General features: G+C 33.4%; 1 protein-coding gene across 1 annotated transcript; it reads right to left on the reverse strand.

The window, feature by feature from the left end:
* Positions 1-10,476: 10,476 nt before the first annotated feature.
* Positions 10,477-14,081, reverse strand: LOC127790944 (receptor-like protein 13). Its single transcript, XM_052320679.1, has 3 exons — positions 13,943-14,081; positions 12,982-13,137; positions 10,477-12,708 (listed from the first exon to the last, which is right to left on the reverse strand). The coding sequence occupies exons 1-3, from the start codon at positions 14,079-14,081 to the stop codon at positions 10,523-10,525; spliced, it is 2,481 nt and encodes an 826-aa protein (XP_052176639.1). The 3' UTR covers positions 10,477-10,522.
* Between the last annotated feature and the right edge of the window lie 2,452 nt (positions 14,082-16,533).

A 16,533-nucleotide genomic window follows, 5' to 3' on the forward strand; every position in this document is an offset into this window, starting at 1 on the left:
TGCAGTAAATTACATAAAGGCAGTGCTAGTCAACAATGTCCGGCACTGGTCAACGGTCAGTGACTAGGAGTGTCTGCCTGACGGTCCACTTCAGGGCCGTACAATAGTCTACTTCAACGTCACCAAGCAGCCGACCCCTACCCCACTACTCAATAGCCCTGACCGACCCACACTCGAGAAATTCATGAACAAACTTGCACCTCTAAGAACCTAGTCCCCAAGTTAGGTTCAACATCATTTCGAAATGAATGTGGGCGATACAAACCCCCGTAGGCTTACAGCAAATAAAATCCCAACAAGTCTCATATTTAATTTAAATTAATTCATGATAATAAAATCCTCGATTCGTATAATTAATATGCGAAACCGAAATGAATTAAAGAAATGCGCGGGGTTCATAAAATGGAAGGAGCTCACAAAGGTAGAAGAAAGTTTGCCTTTTAATAGCAGATTGCCACCTCCTCACTCTACCGCTGTGCAAATTAATAATTTTAACCAATTACACTAAGCTTTGATACAAGGCCTATATGCGTATTTTCTATAATCTTGCTAAATCGGTATAAAATTGAGGCTATTACAGGTATAAGAGGTCACTAAAAATTAGAAAGTAAATAGGGCTTGCCTTATTTCACATTTTTTTTCCCTAAATGCCCACGCACTGTAAAATAATAATAACACTAAAATAAGCCAAAATATAGCCTAAAAACAAGATTTAATCCATAAAAAATATTTAATACTAGCGGATTAACCTACCTCGCCCTTCAGATCTTCAATTGCATGGAGTAAAATCAAATTTTTGAATTTTTTCTCTATTTTCTCCCTTCTTCACGCCTCTTCCTTCTCCCGAATGCTCCTTGTTTTGCTCCCAATTTTGCTTCAATTGAAGCTTAAAATAGCCATCTAACACCCACAAAAAATCAGCTAGAGCGCATGGCCAATTTGGCCTTAAAAATCATGTAAAACAAAGGGCGTGGGAGCAGCAGCATGGGCGCACCAGCGCGCGCCACATGGCCGCGCATTGTCCTGCACTGGCGCCCCGAAATGACGCCATTTGGCCGCCCCTTATTGCCCAAATTAATTCTTTCCTTCCCCCAACGCACGGAGCCCTCAGCGGTGAGTCGAACCCGCGACCTGGCGTGACCCCTCGCGCGCGCATGCCTTCCCATCTACTAGCTCCTTCATTATAATATACACACCCCATTAATCTTAAAGGGACCTCACGGCATTTTTGAAAATTACACCTAGACCCCAAATTTTCCAGAATTATCACTTAAGCCTCACTTTATAATTACAATTATACCTTAACTCTTTCCAAATAACACCTACCCACCAAAAATAAAAAATAAATAAATATTTTTTCTTTAAATTAACCCAATAAATAATTATTTTCACCTACCATTAAATAATTCAACATTTCCTGTATTCCTCAAATAAATTATCACATTCTCATACATCCCCAAAGATTTAGAAATTAATTACCTCAAGCCCTATTATGAAGTTTATTATTATTCTCATCATTTATAAAATATATTAACATATCATTTAAATTAAATTAACACTATAACTGAATAACTAATTTAAATCCCGAATAACGGGCCCACTATAAAAAAACAGGCATTTAACGGCGGTTTTTAACCGCCGCAAAGTGATTTAACGGCGATTTTGAAAACCGTCGCTAAATCAGCCGTCGCGGAGCATTTAGCGGCGGTTTTGACCAACCACTGGAATAACCGCAGCTAATCACATTTTTTTGCGGCGGTTTTAAAACCGCTGCAAAATTAGTGATTTAGCGGCGGTTTATAAAATATATAGCGGCGATTTTCCAACAGCCGCAAAAATAAAAATAAATTAAAATTTTAATTTTAGCGAAAATAAAAAAAATTAAAAATTTTAATTTTAGCGGCGGTTTCTAAAACCGCCGCTAAAATTAAAACAAAATTAAAAATTTTAATTTCTTCCACCGGCCCGCCTGTGCCGCCCAGCCACGTGGCCGCATGTCCGCGCGCCTCATGGCGAGGCTGGAAATTAAATTTCCAACCTCCCCTTCCCCAGAATTTCGATCCCGCAACCTCCAATGTGCACGTGTGTGTGCGCGATCGTTTGATTTGCCAAGCCCCCTTGTTATATAACCACATATATAAATTATATACCAAAACAACCACTACTTTCCATAATTATATTTTATATTTTTTAATATAAATTAAAAAAATTAATTAATTAATTATTTTTTAAAAGAGTAAAGGAATAAATTAAAAATAAATTAATTGAATTAAATTAATTAATTAAAAATAAAAAATAAAATTATATATTTTTAAAATTATTAAAATTTTGTTAAATTTATTTTTATTTTAATTTTTTAAATTAAATTTTTAATTAACTAGTGGTGAACCCATATGGGAGAGTTTAATTTAAAAATAAAAAAATAAATTTATTATTTTAAATAATTTTAACAGAATTGATAATTATAATTTTTTTTAATCTTTAATCATGTTGAAAAAATTTAAGTTTACTTAATTATTCACTATTCAATATACTAATGGAAAACACTTTTAATTTAATATACTGTCATTCAATTAATGTATTAAATAATAATTAACATATTAAATAGGTCACTTGAGAAAATATTTATAAATTTTTTTTATTATATTATATTTATTTATAAATAAACATTTTCACTTAAAAACGTTTGTTATTTTCTATTTATTATATGATAATTATAAATATAAATTAAAACTCTTAAATATGAGTAAAAATAAGTTTTTTCAATAATAACAAAATTTTAAAAAAATTAATTTTGATTTCTTCCATAGTCTTAAAAATGTGATACTTTAAATATTAATTAGTATTGAAAAACCGTAGCATTTGACAACCTTAAATAATTTTTTATGAATTTGTTAAGACATCACATTTTTAAAACTATAATATAATTATTAAAGTAATTAATAATTAATTAATCACTACCTTTGATTTAATGCAAGTTTTTGAGGGAAAAAATTCATCATTGATTGACACTTGGTAAAATACTTTATTTGACTATCATATTTTAATATTATATAAATATACATAGAATAAAGATATAAAAATAATATTTTAAATAAATGAATAATTTTCTATGACTTAATTAATAGTTTAAGTTGTCTATTAATATTTCTCATAAAACTCATGCAAATTTAATACAAAACAATTAGCATTGAAAAACTCGTATATTTAAAATTTATTATTAATTTTATAATAATTAGTACATATTAATGTAAATTATGTAAATTATTAATGTAATAAGTACTAAATACAAATCATTAATACAAGTTTTGGGAGAAAATTTTATTACTACTTATTACTTCAAAGCAATTGAAAAATTTAAATTATTAATACAAATTACAAAATGTAAATTATTAATACAATCAGTATTAATTGCAAATCATTAATTAATGCAAGTTTTAGGAGGAAATTTCTTTTTTCAAGACTATCCTACTTTTATATATATAAATATGCAAATTACAAAATATAAATTATTAATGCAATAAGTATTAAATGCAAATCATTAATGCCAGTTTTGGGAGAAAATTTTATTACTACTTATTACTTCAAAGCAATTGAAAATTTTAAATTATTAATGCAAATTACAAAATGTAAATTATTAATACAATAAGTATTAATTGCAAATAATTAATTAATGCAAGTTTTAGGAGGAAATTTCTTTTTTCAAGACTATTCTACTTTTATATATATAAAGATTTTGTAATTAATTTAAATTAAAATTTTAATTTCTTTTTAAGATTTTATATTTCTTTTTATTAATTTAATTCAATTTAATTTTAATTTTGAATTATTTAATTATTTTTAAATTTAGCGGCGGTTAATAACCGCCGCTAAATTAAAATTTTTAATGAATTTTTTGGTGGTTTTTAAAAACTGCCATTAAATTAAATTATTTAATGAATTTATAATTTAATTTTAATTATAAAATATTTAATTATTTTTGAATTTAGCGGTGGTTTTTCAAAAACTGCTGCTAAATTAAATTTTTTAATCAATTTTGCGGCGGTTTCGAAAACCACTACAAATATTAATTTAATTTTAATTATAAATTATTTAATTATTTTTGAATTTAGCGGCGATTTTTCAAAAACCGCCGCTAAATTAAATTTTTTAATCAATTTTGCGGCGATTTCGAAAATCGCCGCAAATATTAATTTAATTTTAAATTATTTAATTATTTTTAATTTAGCGGCGGTTTCTCAAAAACCGCTGCAAAATTTAATTTAATTTTTTAATTATTTTATTATTTTCTAAATTTAGCGGCGATTTTTTAAAAATCGCCGCTAAATTGAATGTTTTAATGAATTTTGCGACGATTTTTCAAAAACGCTGCAAAATTTCATTTTTTGCGGCGGTTTTAAAAACTGTCGCTAAAAATCAATTTTTTTGTAGTTGTCGTTACACAGATACACAACGAAAGTCATAAACACACACCATACACAGATTGACTATTTAAACAATAAGCCATTTCATCACATGAAATATAATAAATGAATACTTGAAGTTCGATGTTAAGTTGGAGTATAGAAATTATTTCTATACTGAGACCGTGTCCACCTCACATTGTGGTGGTCTTAGGTTGTCCATACTGAGCGTACTGTCTGATACCATTCCGATCACCTTTTCCCTTGCTAGACCAGAGGTTCCCTGTATCACTAGCACTCGTGTCTCAAATTCTCCACGTGACACTCACGCTCTAATGAATTTCAACGAAATGGAGCAAAAAAAGAACGAAAACTTAAGTTACAATAAGAAACAAGTAATAACTCCGTTCTATAATTTCTCAATTCATGCCTCAAATAACTTTTGTCGTTTAACCCCACCACCGTTCCCAATTAACTACCATGTGGACAGCACTACCGTTGGCTGGGGTGGTGCAGGAGTCAACTGGCAACCATCTGGAGTCGACTGTTGCGGTAGTTGATTTCCACCGATAAGGAGTCAACTCTCCTCCTCTAGCAAGTCAACCTTTGATCGCCACATCATTCACGCTTAATGATAAAATTGAGACACACCGGATGCACAATGTCTATACCAGACGTAACATTATATGGTGTGTGACTTTCTAGGTCCACTGTTCACTAGTAAATAGATAACACCAAAACCCATTTTAGCACCAACCAACACCTTGACCCATCACAAGAATCTCTTCATATCCTAGTGATGATCCGAGAGGTCCTGGATAGTGCCTAGTAACGGTCCAAGACAATATAGGTGACAATGAAATCTCACTTCAAGTGAACCTATTACAGTTGACGATTACCGTGTGCTATAATTCTTCCATCACCTAACGTCTCTACTAAGCGAGAGACATGGAGTGATAAACTCACAAATTTAGTAACTATATGTCTGACTTCATCAATTTGACTAGATGATATCTCAGAAAACACCTTTCTTGACAATTAATATGCATGCCCCAGCTAGGGACTGTCTCATCATACTAATAGTAGATCACATAAGATTTTCATCCCATCAGTTATGACAAGGGTGATAGATCCTATTTCCAACACCTGTCTCCATATACCAGCAATATGGAACCACATAGATAAACCTATCCACCTCGCAATTGGATGGTTCGATCCATTAGCAAACCCCACACACTAATACACAAAACAATTGTACCAGTTCAAGTCTAAGGATCAGCTACACCATCGCAACTAGACGATATGACCATTATCCACTATGGCATGTGGTCAGTCATCAGCGTCACATTCAGTGTGTTGTTCTCCAACAACCACCCACAGGTTTACTAGAGACATCTCCATGTCATATGGCATGTGACACACCATCCTCCCATTAGTATCTCATGTTGAACAAGGTAGTAAACACTGTGCTAATCCATATTCGACTAATCAGAGCCCCTATCTGATTAATCTAAGGATCAAGAATCATTTAAGAAGTCCTATCACCAGAGAATCTTGTCACACAGTTGCAATATCTTGAGAATAAGATTTTCAAACAGGAGATCTAGGGACTTATTCATATATCAAACTGGAGAGTTTATGAATGATGATAAACTTGTCTTTTGTTAATAGATACAAAGATACAATAAATGTACTAATTACAAGCCCGCTAGACGTCATTCAAATCTAGCGGAATTAGCATTCCACGGCCTAATTAGTCTATTTGACATCTCTACTTGAATATTAATTTTTAATGTAAACCTATTTAACTTTTACATACTGGTTTCATGTGTTTCAACGTAAAATTTTTTACACTAGAAAGTAATTCACAGATGAAATTATTTTACACAAAAAGTTATTTTCATTTTATTTTCTAGTGTTTGGTTTGTATGTAAAGAAAATATTTTTCAAAAATTAGCTATACTTATATATGTGTGTGTATGCATATTTATGTATTAATTTATATACATATACATTTGTCTAAAGGTGCTCTGATAGAATTAAAGATGATTTATGAGTTTTTGTGTGGAAAAAAAAGATGATTTACCAAAATTCTTTTGGTAAGTCATTTGTACTTTTTTAATGTAAAACATTTTTATAAACTATATATCAAGTCTTTATTTCACTATGGGGGTGGATGTAAAACATTTTAGCTATAAAAATATTTTACCTAGTTTTTATCATCCAAACATTGGAAAACATGTAACCGAACAAAGCCTAACATAAATTTGGCAACTTACATTTCTAGATAAATTTGGCAACAAAGATTTATTTTGTAATTGATTTTTAAATGGGGTACATTAATCATTCTAAGGCACAGAATATCGAGTGGTAAAACACCAACATGTGAGTGTAATTTAATTAATGGAGATAAGGATATTAAGGTGGCGGTCATACAATAAAGAATAGGATTAGAGATGAGGTTATTTTTTGTTACTCCCTAATTACAATAATAAATTTATAATGTGGGAAAGTGAGATGCAAGGAGTCCATCCTGATGACTGAGAGAGTGTTTGGTTATGTAACACCCAGTGTTACTAGTGTTAGGAGAATGAGAAAGAAGGTGAGAAACTTTCAAAAATGCCCTTAAGAAGGTGATGGATCCTTAAGTATAAGGGTGTCCTATGAGAGGGGCATTTTGATAATTTAGATAGTGAAGTCTAATAAAGGGTATTTTGGTAAATTAAAAATAATTTCCAGGTGGAATTAAGTATGTAAGTGAATTAAATTCCTAGTTTTGTATTTATGTGGAGATAAATGAGATTAATAATTCACGAATGACATTTTAGTAATTTGGAGTGAAATTCTATAAAGGAATTAAATTATGAAAAATAGGAAAAATGGTGAATATTCAATTATATGTGAAATAATTGATTTTTCCTAAATTTGGTAAATAAATGTGGTGATGCCAGATGGATGGTTGAGATGGATGCTTGGAAGCCAAGTATGGTGTCTTAGAGTGACACGTGGCAATATGTAGTCCAAGATAAATGGAGAGATTTAATTAAATGCAAAAGAAATTATATTTTGTCTTTCAAGCATTTAATGATGAGCATGATTATGGTGAATTAAATAAATTCAAAAGAAAATAAAAAATTAGTCACCCATTAATGTTTGGAAAATGTGGGATTTATTTAAAGGGGAAAGAAATGTATTATGTCTCTCATGTGATGGATATGAAAATAGTCTCATTTAAATAAATGGAAAAGAAATTGGAAATTCAAGAAATCCAATGGGTGAGATTTATTCTTGAAAAGAGAATGGATCCAAAGGTGAGGATTTAAAGAGAGGAAATGGCATGGATTGTGTTTCTTCCAAGAGAGAGGAATTTAATCTAAAGAGATGGATGGTCGAGATTTAGTCCTCCTTAAGCACATGGATTGTGCTTTTAGTGAATGACATAGATTCATTCTTGAAAAATGAGATATAATATAAAATGGCAAGTGAGGAAGACTTATCTCCCTTTGGCCATTTGTAGAAAGAATAGAAAGGAAGATGAAAGAAAGAATGGGAGAAGAAAAGAAGAAGGAAAGAAAGAAGATCAAGGTAAAGACTCTTCCTTAGTTTAGTAAATCATTTTGTTCCTCTTGAGTGGTGGCTTAGCTATCTTATATATATATATATATATATATTTTTAGGTTTCTTTGAGTAAGAAATTTGAAGCAAGGAGGCTCTTGGAAGCCAAAGATTGTGGGAGCTTCAAAGAATGGAAAGAGGTAAGGGATAGTCCCATGGGATGATGGCTTGCAAGTTGTAAGTATGTACTTAAACTTTTGAATGTGTGCATTAGCATGTTTTTTTTTTGTGTTCAAGGACCTATGGCCATGAGGTTGTGTGGGGTAGGGTAGTTTAAAGCCTCAAACCTAGGTGGTTGTGAGGATGTGGAATCCCTAACCATGTTGCATGCATGCATTTGGCATCACATGATATGTTTTTGTTCATACTTATTGTCATTGCACCCTTATTGAGCTTAATAATTCATGAGGTTTTTACCCTCACATATAGGTTGTAAAGGCATGGAAAAAATCAAGGCAAAGATGGAATGGCATGTGGAGTCATGGGAATGAAGATCCAAGACCATTGTATGGCTTATGAAAGCCTATTTTTTGTTGTATTGATTTATGTTATAATAAGCACCATGAGTAGGTGTAAGAAGTAATATTTTTCCTTTGTTGTGTAAGCTTTGTGGAAGAAGAAAATGAGTTTTTTTTTCTTTGTAAGCTTTTGTGGAAAAAGTGGGTTATTTGTGATGTATGGATGATGTGGGTAAAATCTGAAAAATTTGAGCTAAAAAGGCTAAGAAAAATGTTTGAGTCATGTAGGCGAGTCGCGGGCGACAGTCGTGCAGCAGGCGGGCGCAAGGGTGTGCTGGGGCACGCGGGGTGCTCTGGGGCCCGCGGGAGGCCCCACGGGCATGCGGCCGTGTGCGATAGGCGCGGGCAAGCACGCGAGTACGCGCGGGTAGGGCACCGCGGGGCCCAGCTAGCCAATTTTTTTGAAAAAATTGGAAAACTAGGGGATTCTTAGGGCAATTCTTAGTTGATTATGGGCCCCTGAGGAATTTTCAAAAATAAAGAGATTTTGGGTATTTTTTGAGAAAATGCCAAAAATTTTTGAAAATTTGAATTATATGAGTTTTTTCTCTAAAATTGGTAAAAATCCATGGGTTGATTGAAATGGTGAATTTTATGAAGCCTAGTGGAATTCTTGGAAAGAAGAAGAATTAAAATAAATAAAAATGGCGATTGAGCAAACTTAATAGAAATTAATTAGCCAAGCGTGGTATGGTTAAAGCCCAAATCTGCTAGTGGATCATGGGGTTGAGGGAAATAAATGATGAAGCCTAGTTCCCACCTAGGGCGTTTCATGTTGAAACATAGTCTGCCCTTCACGAATGGCCGGGCATGTGAGCAGTTTGGTTGATTGTTCACGAGTGGCACTCATAAGTGGGAACGAGGCGTCACAGGTTACGAAAAGAGTGCCTAACGATCAAGAGAGTGTCTGGTGACCTAGAAACCTGTATAGAAAGAAGCAAGATAGGGTTGCTAGTGAGGCCACCCGTGAACCCTCTGATACTTAAGTCAGTCTTGACCTAAAGAGAAGTTGGAGTTTAATTGGCATCGCAAGAATACCTTTATTCGGAGGAGGAGACTCTTATTTATAAAGAGGGAGGAGATTGACAGGTGGTGGGAAACTCGAACCTCTCGGCAAGCATCTCGAGAACGGATTTGATTGGGTCTTACGTGGTTCGCACAACCCATTAGCATGTGGCCTAAACAACGATTATGAGTTGGGGGGTAGCCACTAGATTTTGACCGAGTGAGTTTGCACCAAGTAACCTGCACACTCACTCAGTCATGACAAAGTGACCCCCCAAGCTACTCGATCGGCTTCTAAATCTTTGTGCACATGACTGTATAGTCATGACTTGATTTGTTATGGCTTGGGATAGAAAAATAGATTAGAGTATGGCTAAAACAACTAATCAAGAGTGAAGGGGAAGATCACTCGGTCATGATCTAGTGACCTATATACCCCACTTGATCATGACCGAGTGACTACCCAAGTCACTCGGTCATGGCTGAGTTTCCTCAATTGCTTGCTTTTGTGGTCTTGTTCAGGCTCTGGAAGTGCTTCTTTGGCCCATTTGGCCCTCTTGGTCTTGGTATCGATGGTCTTGGCCCATATTAATTTTTAACTCAATTTTGCCACTTATATTTTCGTAGACCTGGATTGATTATTGGGCATAACATTTTTAATAAGGTCAAAGTGGCTCCTTTTAAAATATAAAAAGATGCAAGATACAACTAAATAATTTAGTCATGAGAGAAAAAGACTAATAGAGGTTGTTGCAAGGAGGGTTGATTGAATATAATAGTTTTAGCCAAAGCGATAAAGAAAGACAAGAAAAAAAAAACTAACACTTATGTAGGAGATGAGAAATATTAATGTTAGTTCAGAACAAAGCTATGATATTTGGGTATTGGGCATCAAATATATGTTAATCATTCATAGGTGCCTCACAACAAAATTTAGAAAATCAAATTTAGAACAAACTAGGTATGTACATTGAACCTTCTTTAGATGGGTGATCGCTTATGTAGGAACCTGGCTTTGATCTTCCAAAGGTTATCCATAACGAAATAGTAGCAAGAGGTGATGAAAACCTCAACGAAGTGGAACCATACTCGTCTCCAATGAGGATTTATGTACAAAATTCCTACAATAGATAGTAACACAGACAAGTAAGACCCTACAAAGCTCGAATAGAAAGTGCCCATGTCAATAAAGCCGAATTCCACTTCACTGCCATTGTTGGGTGATGCTGTTGGTAGGGGTGAATTGCAACTATTTGGAACTTCTTCTCCACAAAGGAGTGGATTTCCAATGTAGCTACTCCAATCAAAAGTTTGAAATTGGTTTAATCCCTGAGGTATCCTTCCACTTAAGTTGTTGTAAGACACGTTGAAGCTTTCCAAAAAGTGTAAACATGTGAGTTCATAAGGGATATTCCCTTGCAAGCTGTTGTAGGAAAGATCCAAGCTCTCTAAGTTCTCCAAGTTGGAGAAAGTTGCAGGGATTGGTCCAGTTAAGTTGTTGTGGGACAAGTTCAATGATTTGATATGGCGAAGATTGCCAATTCCAGGTGGTATACAACCAGTCAATTTGTTATTGGAGAGATCAATTGCCGAGAAAAGGTCTAGAGGAACTCCCTTGTAAAACAGAGTTATTCCTTTTGTTGTGAACTCCATCTGATTCGTGAAATTACCCATTTCTATATAGGGTTTGAAAACATCTAATGATGATGTGAGTTTTGGATCCCCAAAAAAAGTTACCGATGTGAAAGTCTTTTCTGTATCGGTGGTATGCAAGCAATGTGGAATATCACCAAAGAAGTTGTTCCAAGAAAGATCAATGACGGCCAAGCTGGACAGGTGGCATATTTGATTTGGAATATTTCCCTCAAAACTGTTATTTTTCAAGAGAAGCATTTGCATCTGGGAAAGGTTGCCAATCCACTTCGAAATATCATTGCTCAGGCGGTTATTAGAAAGATCAAGCACCCTCAAATCAAAGCTGTAATGAAAGGCCTCTGGGAAAGGACCACTTAGCCTATTATTTGACAGCCAAACGAATTCTACCTTTTCCAGGTTTGAAAAACAAGATGGCACAATTCCTATGAAATAATTATTTGAGAGGTCCAACGCAATCAGATCCTGAAGCTCACAAAATTCAATTGGGATAGGTCCTTCAAAATTATTATTGCGTAAGGAAAGGAACCTTAAAAATGAGGTATTCCAAATCCATCCTGGAATCTTTCCTGCTAATTGATTGTGACCCACATTCAACACATACAAAGAGTTTATTGACAAGCTATCTGGAATTTGTGTGAAGTGATTGTTGTCTAGAAGTAAAGATTCAATTGTGTTTGAGTTTGTTTGAGGGGGTAGGATAGGACCTGTCAAGCTGTTGTTTGATAGGATCAACGACTTCAAGGACTTACAAGCCTTAGCCAAATGCACTGGTATTTTTCTAGATAATCGATTGTTTGATAAATCTAGAATTTGTAAAGAGGTTAGGTCACCCAACGAGGAAGGAATTTCACCTTTGAAGCCATTTGTAGACATGTTTAAATATACTAAATGTGGAAAGATACCAGCAAGTTTATAAGGGATGTAGTCTTCAATATGATTGTTGGATATATCCAAAAAGGAAAGCCTTGTCATGGAATTCAAAGGCAACTGTAAAATTGATCCATGTAATGAATTGTCTCGTATAGCAAGAGTTACCAATCTTGAATTATTCTCCAACAACCAATTCGGCCACTTCCCATTAAAATCAATTCGAGAGAGCTCAATCTCATGAAGTTCATTTTGATGGTAGAGGAAATGGGGAAAACCTACAGAGCAATTGCTGGATTTTGAATCAGATAGACGGATAACTGTTAATTGGAAACTTGGGGTTGAGGAATGACATTCCCCTTCCACCACCAACTTGTTGTTAAGGCTTTCAAGGAACTTAAGTTTAGAATGGTTTAAAAATGACTTGAATGAGACTTGAACTTCAAATTGATTATCTGAAAGTGCAAGGTATTTCAAGGTTGTTAGATTGACAAGAGGAGAAAAGGCGATATTTCCGTTGAAATAATTGGAAGAGATATCTAGCCAACGAAGTGATGTTAAGTTGGCTAAGCACGAAGGTAAGGTGCCCTGAAGTTCATTTCCCTGAATGTTGAGTTCTTGAAGAGTCTTCAATTCGCACAAACCTGAAAAATACACAACATATTGAAGAAATGTTAGTTGATGATTTATCAAGTAGAATAATAATTTCTTTATTTTTGGTATATAGAACATAATATAAAATGTCCACGCTAAGGGACATAAAAAGGTACCAACAACTTCATATAACAATAATGCCATATGAAGATTGGTTTCTAGAAGATCATCTCCTTCGTATAACAATAATGCCATCAGATTGTGCATCTATCCAACAAACATACTAAGTTGGTGTGGAAAGGAATGGGGTAGAGATCACTTACTGTTGATATCAGTTGATCCTCCAATATGATTATTTGAAAGATCCAGAAACTTTAGTCTTGAAATGCCACCAATAGAAGTTAAAATACTGCTATTTAAATGGTTGAATTTAAGATCGAGGAATTTAAGATTGCTCAGTCTCGAAAGTCTTCTAAAACCTGTGAAAGGAATTACTTAATATAGTGCTAAAACTCATTAAAATAGCTAAGCAAAAGACATACACACACACACACATATATATATAAGAGGTGGCAACAATGGACTTTCATTTTCAACCCAGCTAATGAACTACTATAGCATAAGTTGAGAGACTAGAAATAGATCACATTAAAATTTTTGAATTTTTAAAATTATTTTTTATAGGTTTGATTTTTCTTTAATTTTGTGTACCTTGCTATATTCTATCTACTGGTATACATAGAGATTCCTAATTTTTTTTACAGGAACTAGAGGAATTCTTATAATGGAGTGTTTAGTTAGGTTAAACTTTTTTTTTTTTTTGTGATTTACAAATAATGAACTCTAATTAAAAATATGAGAGAGGCACTTAAAATGATAGTTGGAAGTGAGTTATTTTGAAAACTCCAAATTAAATAATCATTCAAATACTTCCTAAATGCAATTACATAAAAAGCAGGAGAGAAAGCTGAAAATATTTGAGATGAATTGGAATTATATGAACACCCTTATAAGTATATTACATATAAATGATTTTACTTTCTGCCTTTTTATTATTAGGAATACAATTATAATCGTAAGCAACCAAGGCTATATGATTCTATCGATCTTCTTTTCTTAAAGTTTGTGAATTTCTTTCTCGCACTTTTGAGGATGAATAATTTAATAACAAAAGTGTTTTTTTTTTTTATATTTTATAATTGGAAGCTCCATAACTAATTCCCTTCTCAATCCTTGAAGGGCTATAGTTTTGCAAAAGTAAGTCTAGCATAGAGGTGAACTTACTATTCAAATCAATTGATGTTCCCATGTCATTGTATGCAAGAGATAGGGATCTTAGAGATGAAATTTCACCAACAAATTTCAAAATGGTACCATTGAATTGGTTATCACTCAAATCAAGAACTTTTAGATTGGTCAACATTTTGGAATTCAAAACCTATGAACAGAAAAGTCTTTTAAAACCTATAAATGAAATTGAATTAATTAATATTCTCTTCTAGAATTCAGAAAAGAAAAATTGAAAACATAAATAAAATACATAATAAATTATGAATAGAAAATCCTTCATTCTTAACCTAACCAGCTAAATAATTGACACTCAAGTAAGAGTCTTGAGTGTCAATTGGCACTCAAGAAATAGTGAAGCATGTTGACATAGCGCACCCATAATCTTTTAATCTCCAATCCCTTGTATAATTAAAATAGAATTGGATCACTCTTTTTGAAGTGTTGCTACACTCAACTACTTCCCATTAATAGCAATTGGCAGATTGATTATCCACCCAAGAAGGTAATTAGAGAGTCCTATTTGGATAGTTGATAGAAGCTTTGAGGTGCAGTAGGACAATCCCCTCTTGCTCCTAACACCCATGACATCGCATCCCATTTACCAACACCAATACTACCAATTTTATTATCCAAATCCATGTATATGAAAGGGAACTTCCGATATTTTTCACCAAGGTGTTCATCTCCTCGATCATATCATTCTTTTTATTTGTTTTTCATGAAACAATCTACCACTTTTCTTTTGATTCTAAAGTTATTTATATAGAGAATTGGTTATGGTCTTTTGGTCTTAATTATATAGAGACTCACGTGGAAGAGATACAATTAGTTATATAGGAGTCTTGAATTTGACATGTTTTACAATTTTTTCATACATTTATAGATGGTAATACTGAATTTTAAGATGCAATTAGTTAAGGAAACAAGAATAGAGATCGTTCTTTACTCATGAGCTATTTTTTTTCTTTTTTTTATAACAAAAAAACTATAAATATTAGGAAAACATGAATGTAGAGGTTTTATGTGAAAGTGTAAGCGATATAATAGAGTGTCGCATGTTTTTTTTTGTCATGCTCTAAACTTTTGACCAACGAATTTAGCGTGCATGGTTTATGAGTTATTATGTACACTAGAGTTTTATTTAGTACATACATAAAGAGTAAATTGAAAATTTTCATTATAAAAAAAAAGTAAATCTAAAAAAAGTGCTTGAAGTGACATGAAAATAATTTATTTGAAAATTCCAAAAAGATCATAGAATATTAAGTTCTCCAAATGAAATGTGATGGATGCATATAAAGAAGAGAACATACGTATGCCATGCAAAATGAGATGAATTTCAATTATATAAGAACTCTCTCATGACAGATAACAGATTTTGTATATAAATGGATTATTTTCTTCCATATAATGATCAGGGGCACAATTTTTAACATTTGAGCATTACTACTGTAACGACCCGCTGGTGAATTCGTGTAAGATAAATGGGGATAGGATATTTATTTTATTTGAGTAGGAATTGTGAGGAATTATATATGATATTTTCAGGTGTTGTGCAAAGGAAATGAAAATGTGGAAAAGTCAAAGGTTTGACTTGAGATGAAGTGGGACCCACACTTATTTGCAAGGTATGTGTGTTGTTATTATTTGAAGAGTTTGTGGTATTTAATTCAAGCTAAGCTATTATTTGCATATAAGCATTTTCCATTTAAGTTATTATGTACTAAGGGCATTTTGGTAATTAATAGAATGTGTGTATATATAAATAGAGAAGGGTTTGATTTTAGCTTGAAGAAAGAAGTTACTTGAGAAGGAAATGAGGAGAAGAGGAACGGACACTTAGCCAAGAAGAGGAAGGTGAGCTAGGGTTCTCTTCTTTCCCATTTTTTCTTAATTTTGTGCCTCCAAGAGAGATTAAACAAGTTGGGTTTGTTTCTCTTCTTCTTTCCTTACTTATTTCTCTTATTTTGGAGTGTGAAGTGAAGGATTGCTTGTGTGGTGATTGTTCTTCAAGTGGAATCCTAAAGCAAAAGCTTCTAAAGGCAAGCTCTACTCCTCTCAAACTCTTATACACTCTTTGATCTTAGTATTTTGAGGATTTGAGTTGAATACCTCCATGTTTTGCAAAGTCACACCCATGTTGATACCTATGTAGAAATAATTGTAAATATCCCTTAACTCTTGGTTGTCCTCCTTGAAGTGTTTTGGAACTTCAAATAGGGTATCTTCAACTCTATAATCCATCGGAATTGTGGTGTTAGTTGAAAGGGTGTGGATTATATGGGTGTGTTTTGGGTGTTGGCTTGCATTTGGGTATGATTTGGGGGTCTTTTGCTTGTAGTCGGTCGACAGATGGTAAGGCATCTGTCGGTAGTTGTAACGCCTCACTCCCACTTATGGGTGTTACTCACGAATAATTAACTTATGATTCACATGCTAGGGCAAAGATGAAGAGAACGGCTACGTTTCGATGAGAAACGACCTAGGTGGGAAACTAGGATTCGCCCTCTCTTCGCTCCACTCAAGGATTCGGGAAGATAACGAAACGACCCCGCGAAGCTAAACCCAAAACCTCGAGAAGTGCC

Source organism: Diospyros lotus, chromosome 14 (assembly GCF_014633365.1).
Source record: "Diospyros lotus cultivar Yz01 chromosome 14, ASM1463336v1, whole genome shotgun sequence".
Lineage (NCBI taxonomy): Eukaryota > Viridiplantae > Streptophyta > Magnoliopsida > Ericales > Ebenaceae > Diospyros > Diospyros lotus.